A 12,936-nucleotide genomic window follows, 5' to 3' on the forward strand; every position below is an offset into this window, starting at 1 on the left:
CCCCGTATCACCAACCTCATCTATCCATGTAGCTTACCGCACAGCATCTGTACCTTTCTCCAAACTCCTATCACTCTTTCACATGGCCTCTGGAATGCACAAGCCTTCTGCAAAACGTCTTCTTACGCCACTGACCACTTCACCTCTCATCACCTTGCTCTCCCCTCATGACTAGCAGTTCTCCACACTGGCTCGGCGACCTTCTCTCATATTTGGCTGGGTGTTGGAGTAGGGTTCCTATCAGTTCCACAGCCCCTCTGCCCACCTCTGAAATCCCCTTTTACTCTTCTGATATGCCTCTATTTAACTTCTCTCTCTGCTCTGGCTCCATATCGGCCTCATGACCCTCTCAACGCCTTTTCCCGGAGTCATTCGCCACTGACATCCCCAATGTTATGTTGTGGGACTTTAACCATCCTTCCAGTGAGCTTACCGGCACCCTTGTTTCTGCACCGGCAAACTCGTAATGAGGCCCATATACTTTTTCTCTCTACTTTGCTCTCCTCATCTAAACTCTCCAGTTACCCACTCTCACTCTGATCACTCTATTGTTCACTTTACAGTCTCAGGCTCTCCATCCTCTACCCCTCCTGTCACCTTTTCAAAGGCCAAAAGGGAATTCAAGCAGGACTCCTCCCCTGCCCCTTACCTTTATAAATATTGTGAGGACCTCTCTTCTGTCTCTCTCCCCTATTCATGCCTTTTCCATTGACGGTTCATGTTCTAACTTTCTCTGTGCACTTATGACACTCTTTGACCAATACTATCCTGCATGCACATTCACAGCTTCCCTCCCCCGTCCTCAGCCATCCTCAGCCATCGATCCCCTCTGATATCCAGACCCTTAAATCAAAAATGCAGCATGCCCTACGATGCTGGAGCAAATTCTGACCCCCACTGAGCTTCTAGCGTACAATCCATCCCTTACTGCTCTCTCCTCTGAACTGGACTCTGCCAAATCCTGCTACTGCACGAATCTAATCCCCTCCATTCACAGGCAACCCTGCAAACATTAATCTACCCTCCAAGCTTTGCTCACACCTCCTAAACCAACATCCCTTGCATTCTCCCTCGCTGTTAATGACTTTGCCCAATACTTTTCTTAGACAATCTGTAAAGTTCATGACACTCGCAAAGCCCTCCCATTTGCTCCTCCTTGAAACCTGTTCTGTCTACCACCTATCGCTTATACCCCCTGAACTCTTGGCTACTTCTTCCCTAGCTCTCACACTGCATTAGCACCCATCCTTCACAGTGCCAGCCTGTCTTCTAAACCTACCAACATGACTGCTCCTCAAAAAGTCAAAAATGTATTGCCAAGCACCGGCCCTCATCCCTCCGAGCTCCTTATTCTCACTCTCTCTCTCTCTCTCGGCTGCATTCTTCCTTGCCTCGTTTAAATCTGCAACTGTCCTACCCCTTCGAATAAACCATCTGCTGACCAAACTATCCCTGCAAAGTATTACTTGGTTTCCCTCCTACCCCATTATGTGAAGGCCCCTTGAGCGGGTGGTCTTCAACTGGATCACAAAGTACACAAAGTACATTGAGTAAAATTACCTTGGAGATTCACTTAATCCATCGTGACTGCACTTATGCATGCCTCCAACTTTCTCTCTGATGCTCACCACTCCAGTCTCAAATGATCTTGGAAAAGATTGTGAACTGTCGCATTTCAATCTGTCCCTGGATGGCTTATAGCCTCATGCAGTGCTCTTAAAAAATGTAGGTCAACATCCTCCCGTTTTCCAATGCCATTCCACACTTCCCCTACCCTACCTCCTTCCCGCCTGACCTTCTTGCTCACTTGCACTAGGCTCGCATCCTTTGGGTCCTCTTCGATAGTGACTTCTCACTGCAATAATTCCGCAATACAACAGTGTAGTATTCTTCCTACCAGAATCTTGGGTGCATCAAGGTGATGAATGCATGGAATGGTGATGTGAGCATGAGCGGGTGTTCTACAGTGTGGCATTTGGAGGGTAGCTGGCTGGGTGATGGATGCCAGTGGTCATATTTTCCTGCTTTGGTCCTTGCGTCATATGTTGGGCCTACATGGAAGCACTGGAATAAAGGGATCTATGTGATCACTGCGACCACATATAATTGCGACAGCCCGAAAATGATGATATTTTTCTTTTTTTTATTAAACCCTCTTTACACCAAATAGATATGCAGATGGCGACCCCCTGCAGCCCCCCCCCCATATTACTATAATGTCCCATACCCCCTACATATATATATATGTGGTGTAAAGGGGGTGTTTAAAAATAAGTTGGGCATTTCGGCCGTCGCAATCGTGTCTGGGGATGCTGTTGGTACTCTTGTTCAGAAGAGAATTGCCTGGCATTTCGGTGCTGGACTGCCCCTGGGCAGGACAAAGACTGATATGTTTGGGATATTTCTTCTCTGTGAAAGATAGTGAGCTAAAGACTCTGGGTAAGTCTCTCGTAACCAGGACTAATGTCTGACAGAGAGACTCCCAGGACCCCCCTTGTCAATTTGCATATTCAAGTAACTTTGGGTCTCACCCTAAGTTACTAGGGGAATCCAGACGTGGACCCCTTGCTCACTATTCTTAGAGAGGCACAGCTCCTCCCTACTGATGAGGTCCAACCAGACCGAAACACGTGTCTGGGGATGCTGTTGGTACTCTTGTTCGGAGGATAATTGCCTAGCATTTTGGTGCTGGACTGCCCCAGGGCAGGACAAAGACTGATATGTTTAGGATATTTCTTCTCTGTGAAAGATAGTGAGCTAAAGACTCTGGGTAAGTCTCTCGTAACCAGGACTAATGTCTGGCAGAGAGACTCCCAGGACCCCCCTTGTCAATTTGCAATTGTGAGGGCGACATTTTGGGCCATTTCCAAATAAAGGCCCTTACCTCTTACACTTGGTCCAGTCATGGTATCTTGAGAGAGCACAAACATAAAAACAGCCTCTGCTGCTCATATTAACTTTCCCAACAGTCAGAAAATGTGTCAATTTCTTACTCAACACTCTACGAAAACTGTAGTCCCCATCCTCATGCTCAGCAAACTTGACTGTATCTGCCTCCTCCCTTCACCTTCTACCCTTTGAACAAAGTCCTAAGCTTTGTTAGCCACACTCTAGCCAGATCATCCCTCACTTCTACCCGCAGACACCATGCTGGATGACTCTCCATGCACACTCTCTGCCTTTCAAGTTCCTTTCCTATTCTACAAAGCTATCAATGGTCTTGCTCCTCAGTGCCTGGCTGACTGCATCTCTGTCTCCCTCCCAGCTCGTTCCCTCCGCTCCTCCTCGGCACTCAACCTCACTGTCCCATGACCTCCTTTCCTCCACTCACTTCCGCTCTTTCTCCATACTCACCCCACACCATTGGAATCCGCTGCCCATCCCAATCAAAGCTGGCCAGCCTGCCCATGGATCTCTTTAAAGCTATGCTTAACCTTCACCTACTGCCCAAAGAGAGGAAATACCCGCACCCTCATCCCCGTCCTTCATGACCCAACCACTTTCTCCTGTGTCATGCAATCATGTAATTTTGCATATTTGTAACAGTACCTGCCCGGCTAAGTTAATGCATTAAATGTCTTACTGTTTTGTCCTTGATTAATGTCCCACTTTGTTCAAATTCTCACAAACAGGCTGACCACTTGTTCTTATCTTTGTGCTATTGTACAAGCACCACTGCATGGAATGCCTCCACTCTCCGTAAATGTGTTATTGCAAGTCATTTCTGATCGCAACTGACATTCATGTTTTTCAAACAAATGAAACACAAATACAGTGACTTTCTGCCACAGAAGAAAGGTTTTTCGCAATCTCTGCACCATCGGCCCAGTTATCGCTTAAATATGGTCCCTATATAAGGTCTATAACGGGACTATAGGCAGCACTTACCTTCTGAAGGCAGCACTAGGACATGTGGGGCTATACCTTATATCCCTGGACAGCCCAGTTCTGCCTGTCAGCGGGAGCAATATCATTGCAGGGGACATGGAGTAGTGCAAGGGTAGAGGTTCCAAGGGATCACCGAGACTGATATCTTGAATACTGGTGAATGAGATAGCCCAGGACCCTCTGGTAGATACAAAGATGGGTTCAAATGATTATGGTAAACAGGATGTGAAAATGAAGAGAAAGTCAGTGTAGTCTACGGAACTGGGAGGAGAGCGGGCATGCATGCCAACAGGGGCTCCTCCTAGTGAGGTCTCAAGCTACCTTGTTCTGAGCCGCTTGTAACGGGTGGATGACTTTACAAGCTCCCAAAGAAAGCTAATTCTGCAGATTATGCCACAGGCAATGTTGCTAATATAGCGTTTAGAGAGGTCACCTCTCCTACCCCTATTCAGGCAAATCTAGTAACCATCTTGCCTTACCACAGTGTTGACTGTGCTGCCATGTTTGGTCTCGTACAAGACTCCTAGAGTTTAAACGTGCGACAGAAAGAGAAGTGACATGATATTAAAGGAAAGACCCTGAGGGTTGGTGCTAAGTCAATGCTATTATTGAATCCACTCTGTGTGACACAACCTCACCTACTTATGAATTATCAAGAATTCTATTGCTAGAGATCCTAAAGACGATCCTCACAGTGTTACAGGCTGTGCCGAGGCTTCATATAGGTGTAGATGTGGAATAAGAGTGGTGACGAGGCAGAACCCTGAGGGATGCCATGGTCTCGGGATGATAGCTGGAGGGCAACGCGCTCGTCTTGGTCCGCACTCAGAAACCTCATGCGTTATGAACAACCAATTACAATTACAACCAATCACATGAAAGGATGTCTTCAAATGCTCCAGGCTAATTCAATTTGCGAGACTGGCCAAGAGAGAATTGAACCAGCCAATCAAAGTCTGCCACAATCCTGCCACAGGGTGCAACCTCTGGATGACGCCTAGAAACAGGAGGAATCTGGCATGAAGACTATATCGAATACAAGTCATCATCATCGTTATTATTGACAAAATGATGCAAAGCGCTATATAAATTACAAATCAAATACAAAATACAACTATATCCAGCCTCTTTTGAGGCTTGAATTCCAAGGTACTGCCCTCATGAACCAGACATATTGTTGCCCAACTGTACCCTTAAATGTCTGGAAAGCGGCAAGGCCACCTCCGATGTAAACTTCAAAGACAGCTGTATTAACCTGTTAACAAATGATGGGTGCCATTGTTATTTTTTTTACGCTGCCCACATTGTTTTCTACTGTTATGAAGCCCAAAGACCAACGCCATTGCAACTTTCACTATCGCTCTTGTGTATAGGCCAAAAAATCGTTGTTTTTATTCTGTTTAGTCAGACTTGTCATGTGAAAATGCAAACGAGAACATGCAGACTTCCTGTTTAATTGGTTAGCATTTATCCTAAACCTAATGTTTCCAAAACATTCTCATGTACAGTAATAGTCACTTAGCTGAATGTGGCTCCATAGCTGGACCGTTGGGTTTGCACATTCTTAATATTGGACTGCCCGCGTGTAAAACTAAGCCTGCTATTGCGTTCATGTTACATGTGCGCAGTAGGACCTTTGCCAAAGTCAACACAAGACAGGCAGGCCCCTTTGCTGCACTCACGATTAGTCTGCCCCTAAGGAGAAAGCTAGGAAACAGCCATTCTCCTGCTACACTCCGGTCCAATGGAGTTCCTTCCCAGTAGCAATCTGGAATGCACCCTTCCTCCTCCCTGTTGCGTCAATGCGACTTACGGCCAGCAGGACCATTGCTGCACTCACGATTAGTCTGCCCCTAAGGAGAAAGCTAGGAAACAGCCATTCTCCTGCTACACTCGGTGCAATGGAGTTCCATCCCAGTAGCAATCTGGAATGCACCCTTCCTCCTCCCTGTTGCGTCAATGCGACTTACGGCCAGCAGGACCATTGCTGCACTCAAGATTAGTCTGCCCCTAAGGAGAAAGCTAGGAAACAGCCATTCTCCTGCTACACTCGGTCCACCCCAGTAGCAATCTGGAATGCGCCATTCCTCCTCCCTGTTGCGTCAATGCGACTTACGGCCAGCAGGACCATTGCTGCACTCAAGATTAGTCCGGCCCCTAAGGAGAAAGCTAGGAAACAGTAATTCTCCTGTTACACCAGGGTCCTATGGATTTCCACCCCAGTAGCAATCTGGAGCGCTCCCTTCCTCCTCCCTATTGCGTCAATGCGGCTTACAGGCTGCAGGAACATTGCTGCATTCAAGATTAGTCCGGCCCCTAAGGAGAAAGCTAGGAAACAGTAATTCTCCTGTTACACCAGGGTCCTATGGATTTCCACCCCAGTAGCAATCTGGAGCGCTCCCTTCCTCCTCCATATTGAGTCAATGCGGCTTACAGGCTGCAGGAACATTGCCGCATTCAAGATTAGTCCGGCCCCTAAGGAGAAAGCTAGGAAACAGTAATTCTCCTGTTACACCAGGGTCCTATGGATTTCCATCCCAGTAGCAATCTGGAGCGCTCCCTTCCTCCTCCATATTGAGTCAATGCGGCTTACAGGCTGCAGGAACATTGCCGCATTCAAGATTAGTCCGGCCCCTAAGGAGAAAGCTAGGAAACAGTAATTCTCCTGTTACACCAGGGTCCTATGGATTTCCATCCCAGTAGCAATCTGGAGCGCTCCCTTCCTCCTCCCTATTAGGTCAATGCGATTTGCGGGCAGCAGGACCATTGCTGCATTCATTGCCCCTAAGGGGAAAGCTAAGAAACAGCCATTCTCCTGCTAGACTCCTGTCCTATGGAGTTCCATCCCAGTAGCAATCCAGACAGCTCCCACCCTCCTGTTCTCGAAACAGCTGAAAACCTGGCTATGTCAGCTGTACCTTCAGGGTACAAAATTAGGAGGCAACAAACAGGAGCTAAACCAGCTGCTGCATGTCAGGCTACACCCAGTAGGCTGGAGCTACGACTGGGGAACCAGGAGCGAGTACACAGCGCACGGCAAAATCTAACTTCTACGGGAGAGGCAAACTTTATCTGTTGCCCCATATGTATCACTTATGTTGGGGCGTCCTGATGCCTGCGGGCTTCAGCGCCTTATGAATAAAAAAAATTCAATATGATCCATTATGTTTAAATGGATCCCAATTCTTACTCAAACTTAATGTCACGTATGCATGAGTTGTAAGGCAAGAGGTGGCCTCCGAGCCAAGCGTAGCTGCTGCTGCTAAACGTTTGCTTTAAACTTCCCAGACTAGCAGCAGGAGCTAAACAGCTCCCAAGGAATTCCGAACCCTGACTACTCTCTGCCCGTTTTATTTATTTCGCATTTTCACACAGCCTGCGGGCATCCAGGAATTGTTTTTCAGTTGCGTATTTATAACGTGCTTAAATACCCAGAGGTTTCTAAGCAGACCGGGGATCGAACCTGTGTTGTTTCGTGCCGTCTTGCTTCCAAGGCGGAGCACGTTGCCGCTGAACGATCCTCTCAGGGAAATGCCACCTTAATCCTGCTGTGCTAGGCCTGCGCATATGACATGATGTAATATGCTATAATAACGATAGAGTTGCGTCTTTTGTCTAGATTATCTGGAGGATTTTATTTTGCTTGTCTGAGCTGCCGTCCCCTTTCACGGTAGTGGCCGGGGTGGGCACCCTGAGTGTGCTTTCTCAATCGGAAACGCCTCTCAAATAACACGGAAAGTAATGACTCGTTGTAGAGGGTTCTCGGAGCTCCCCTCTGGTGTGGCTTAGGTTTGCACACATGCACCGGGGATGAACCATTTTTGCATCCGGGCAGGCCGATGTCGTTTTGCGCAATTTCTCTTCTGCTATATTTCAATGCTCCCGCGTGTCATTGCGCAACCTCCAGACGTGGGACACGTGCAACTTTTGCTCTAGCATGCCTGCGTGTCACGCCCCTCTAGGAAGGTTGCCTAACTTGACCCGCTTTTCCGGCGTATCTCACGCTGTTCTTGTCAACTATGAAAATTGGATATCACGGGACCAGTCACTTGGCAGTTAAGATGGTTGTATCGTTAAATGCTCTGTCAGTCTGAAGGCACCATTTGCCACCATCCCTTGCACCTAGCCCCCTCCCCTATAGAAGCCATGTATGAATAGATTAGATAGCTGCAGATATATTTTTAAAGGTATGTATGTATGTTATGTGTTGTTTTAAAATGGAAAAGGTATTGAAAGTTGATTTTTATATAATTATCTAGAGTGGATCTTGATTAATATTTTGTGTGGGAAAAGTTACTAGTTAACTATAGTACACTGTATAAATAAATACAAAATAAATAATAAAAATATATATCTGCACTTTACTCACTATGCTTCTTTTAACACATCTTGAGACACTCTGCATTTGTAATCTCAGGACGCACCTCCACCCCTGCTCTTGACATACCCAGTAATGGTGTAAATAGGCTTGCCTGCAATATGGAGCCACTTAGCAATGTGTTGAGACATGATTTGGACAACATTTGAGGGAGCAACAGGTTGCATTACGCTGTTGTTGTCTTCCATTGAGGATGTAGAAAACAAAACTATAAATCATACTCTAGTTGCTTAATATGTATCTACATGTATTGTCAGGTTGCTTGACTATGTGATCTGTACAATTTACAATTAAACTCCCTACAACTAAGCAAAGTGTGTGCAAATAGGCAAATCATTTAATTTCACTGTGCCTTACCTGCAGACAGTGAGGAGTGCCTGGAAATGATTCAGTTCACAGAGTGTACAGTATTTGTAAGAACGGCTAACTTACAGTTGAATAGAATGTACTGTTGGTTTATATATAAGAATAATGTTGACTGCTCGTCCTCACTTCCTACCTGCTGCTGCCAACTTTCTACACCCCACCCATCACCAATGTTTGTGATCCAGGAAATTAGAGAGTTCTCTAATCTCTCTACCCCGCAAGAACAGGTGGGGCATGGAACAGGCTGGCTGGACTTTGAAGGAAGAGACAGTGCCGCCACCTCAGAGGGTACTCGTGCCCCTATGTTGGAACCAGGTCTTTTGGACTGCACTTTCCACTCTTATTGTGCCTTGCAGGGGCGATAGGCAGGCTACACCCAGTGGGAACTACAACCTGTGTTCATGGCTCAAACACCAGTCGCAGTTGGTTGCAGGCTGTGCCGCAGGACCACCAGAACTCACAGCTGTGGGACCAGATGGGTCAGATCTTCCAATCAGAATGCCTCCTGGAGGAGGCAGATCACTGCTATCAGAAGGCCCTATGTCATCTTTGCGAGTACTGTAAACAGAAGGGCAGACCCCATCACTGGAGGGAACTGGGGAGTTAAGTGAAATACAAAAAGGGGCTCCCTCCAGGAATTCAAAAAGTTTCATATTTCCGATGTGGTGGAGAACTTTCTATTGGGACCCATTGGAATTTTCAAAATCATGAATAATGGCAACAAATATATGTATATTAACAAAAGGCTTATTATTCCTTTTGGCCTTGCATGTTGTAAGCATGTATTATTGCAAAATATACACTATTGATATAAATTAGGTTCTAAAAAGGGACATACATCTTAAACGAAAAGAGGAACCATTCTTCAGTGTGTCAACACTGAAATGCTTAGTGCATCACTCTAGACAAGAAAAACATACAATGTGTCTCCTAATACACAGCAAACCAAATCTTAGAATGAAATATCAACTAGTTGCAGTAGAGGCAATTTAATAACACTATCATCCTGACTAAGTAGGGTTGTACATTGTACGACAAAAGTCACATTGACCAGATTAGTGACTCAGGGGTCTATGTATACTACAGTCGTGTTCAGCACGAGTGCACAGCCCTGCAGAAGTATCCACTGCTGATTCCCTTACGCCATATGTTTCGGCGGATATATCACGTGGTTCAGCCTTCATCAGGACCATACGAGACCCCTGAAATTGTATTGTTTCCGTGTTGAGTTGTGTGTCATGGGATTATTCACTACACCTAACCTGCTACAACTACGCAGACGACAGCCAGATCATCTTCAAGATCCATTCCCCATCCCGACCTTGCCTCATCCCCCACAGAAATCAAACGCTGGATGACAGCTAACTACCTTCCCCTCAACCCTGGAAAAACCAAAGTCATGATCTGCAAGAAGACGGCACTCTTCCCCCACACCACCCCTTGGCCGACATCCCTAGGCCCTCTGCCCGCATCATCCAATGCAGTAAAGAACCTGGGATGCACCATGGACGCTGATCTGACACTTTCACACCACATCAATTCTGTGTCTAATTCTTGCTATCTACAACAGTGCATTCTCATACGCCTCTTCCCTTACCTCTCTTACCCTCACAGACTCACAACAATCATGGGTATCGTCCTCTTCTGCCTAGACTACGCCAATTCCCTTTACCTGGCCACCCCGTATATAAACGGAGAAAGCTCCAACGGGTCGAAAACACTGCAGCTAGGCTCCTCCTGGCCCTTAGCCCCAGAGAGCACATCACACCCAGTCTCTGTGTCCTCCCATGGCTGCGTGTTGGTCGACGGGCCACTTTCAAAGCCATGTGAATCAACCTCCATGCAACCGGCATGCATCTGCCATCATACGCTACTTTAAGACACATCGCACAACAGCTCGGCTTCAAGAATGTAGTTATCCCCAACGACAAAAATAATGAGTCGCCTGCCCTCGCATACTCTCCAGACTACCTCACAGCACCCATCCACATGCCAGCTTGACATGGGTAGCGAACAGGGACTTGGCCACCCCCACCTACCTTTGTATTGGCTAAATTTATTGGTGGGCGGGTGGCCGTGTCTTCAGCTATCTTCCATAAGCATGGAGTGTGATACACACCCGTGTGTCCCGGCTGGTTTCTTGGTTGCGTAGAGGTGGCGTGGACTCTGACCTGTGGTCTGCTGGATTTTATTATCTCCGCCGCTCAGTACATTTCATGATGGGTTTATTGCTGCCAGGGCCTGCCTGAGAAGTGGTTGAATAACCTGAGGTGTGGCATGCGTTCATCAGGATGCCGGGGTTGGGGAAGCCAGGTCTTGAGGGCCCTCCGGAAGGCAAGGGAATCCTCTATATGGCAGATGCAAAGGGGAATTGTGTTCCAGATTGTGGGGGCTTGGGCGGAGAAGGAGGATCCCCCTATTCTTGTCAATTTGAAGGGAGGGATCACCAGGAGGAGTGCGGTGGCAGATCACAAGCTTCCATTGGGTTGATAACTGTTGAGTTTCTGTTGAAGGCATTCTGGGCCTGTCTTGTGGAGGGCATGGTGGTTGATGCACATGGCTTTGAAAGTGACCTGTCTTCCAACAGGGAGCCAGTGGAGGACACAGAGGGTGGGTGTGAAACCTAGCTGCAGTGTTTTGGACCCGTTGGGGCTTTCTGAGTTGATATACCGGGACGACCAGGCAAAGGGAGTTAATAACCATTAAAGAGATCCCTGTGGGAACGAGGCTGTATATAGTGGAACTGTAAATGCAAAAAAAACGCTATTCCTCATAAAACCAAGTGATGCCTATGTTTCCAAGGTGATAGTGCTGGAGTAGTTGTGCTATTTTGAGCTGATACTGGAATTGTCACTCTCAATATTTTACTTAGACCCTTACATTTGGAGGAGGGAACACTACAAAAAATGGGGGAGGAGCCACCAGAGACTTTGGTGGACCCACGCAAACTTGATTGCCTGTGGCCCCCTTCCAGTTCACCCCCAGGGAATGTTTTGGGGAATCTGTTTTCAATTAACAGCAAATGGTGCCGTTCTAAGCAGATTGGCGCAGTGACAGTGCCTAAAAACGATTGAATTTAAAGACAAAATGCACATTTTAATGGTATCTTTGATGTGTGATTGGCTTTGTCAATTGATATCTCATGGTGCGTGTCCAGCTGTATTTGTCTTTTATATAGTGCCTTTTCCCATTAGTATGCCCTCAAAGCGCTGTAAGTGAACACCCTCGGGACCGAAGTCCAAGGTATGGGAAATTTGTCAGAGGAGTTCAGAATGTGCGCGTGCATTTTAGCCAATATGAAGGTAGGTTGGATTGGCCAAGTCCCCTCTAGCTACCCATGTCGAGCTGGCAGGTGGATGGATGGGTGCTGTGAGGTAGTTGGGGAGTATGCGAGGGCCGGAATCATTATGTGTCCAGCTAGACCGAATGTATGTCATGGGGGATAGCTGCGTTCTTATAGCAGAGGTGCTGTGCAATGTGTCAGGCACTGATTTAATGTAGAGAGTGGCATGTTTGATCCTGACCCTACAATATGTGTTACGACTCTGCAGCCTAAGATTGGTGGGAGTTGTACCTCATCAAATCTGGAGAGGTAAACGCGCAGACCCCTGGGATAGGGATGATAGTGTGCTTGTGCTGTAAATGATCTGCTCAGTAGGTGAATGCAAGTGCTGCGGGGCAGAATCAGCCTTGTGCCAAGATTGTTTACTAATATACCTCTGACCTTATGTATAGTAACATTACTTCCTGCTAAGAAGCCAGAACATAGGTAGCCCCACTTGCGTATGAGTTGTCAGACTACACATTGCCATGCGCTCTCTACTCTCATGGGACGTGGACAAAAGTGCATGAATCTTTTATAACGCGCCTAATACGGTCTAAGCGAGGGGCTGGGACTTAAACCTCCTGAGCTATCCTCCCGATAAAGCAATTAAACGATCGGAAGCCTCACCCTGCTGCAGATATAGCGTCATCAAGTAGAGCAGAGAAGCCTTCATCTTCGCGGGTGCGTGCAGTGTGTGTGAGAGCTGGTGGAAGCCAGGGCTGGCCAGCTGCACGCTGGCACCAGTGTGCACAGGGAGAGGCAGGGCAGACAGGCTGAGTCACCGCCAAGTCCAACCCCGGAGGAGCTTGAGGTGTAACGTGCTCAGTACATCCCAAGCGTGGCCCCAAGCCCAGCATCGGCGCCTCCTGGTTGAACGCAGATTTTACACCCGGGCCCACCCAGATGGGAGGCCCGGGGCCGTAAGCTGGGAGGTGGGGGGTTTGTGCTAAGTCCGGTGGGGCAGTGCCTTTTGGCGCTG

General features: G+C 47.4%; 1 protein-coding gene across 1 annotated transcript in view; it reads right to left on the bottom strand.

The window, feature by feature from the left end:
• The window catches only part of LOC138497971 (ly6/PLAUR domain-containing protein 2-like), a 188,418-nt gene extending 175,723 nt beyond the window's left edge, over positions 1–12,695 (bottom strand). Inside the window, exon 1 of the mRNA XM_069621744.1 lies at positions 12,585–12,695. Coding sequence (XP_069477845.1) covers positions 12,585–12,630 — 46 coding nt within the window. The 5' untranslated portion in view covers positions 12,631–12,695. The remainder of the gene's footprint in view (positions 1–12,584) is intronic.
• Between the last annotated feature and the right edge of the window lie 241 nt (positions 12,696–12,936).

Source organism: Ambystoma mexicanum, chromosome 5q, assembly GCF_040938575.1.
Source record: "Ambystoma mexicanum isolate Mex_15411 chromosome 5q, UKY_AmexF1_1, whole genome shotgun sequence".
Classification (NCBI taxonomy): Eukaryota; Metazoa; Chordata; class Amphibia; order Caudata; family Ambystomatidae; genus Ambystoma; species Ambystoma mexicanum.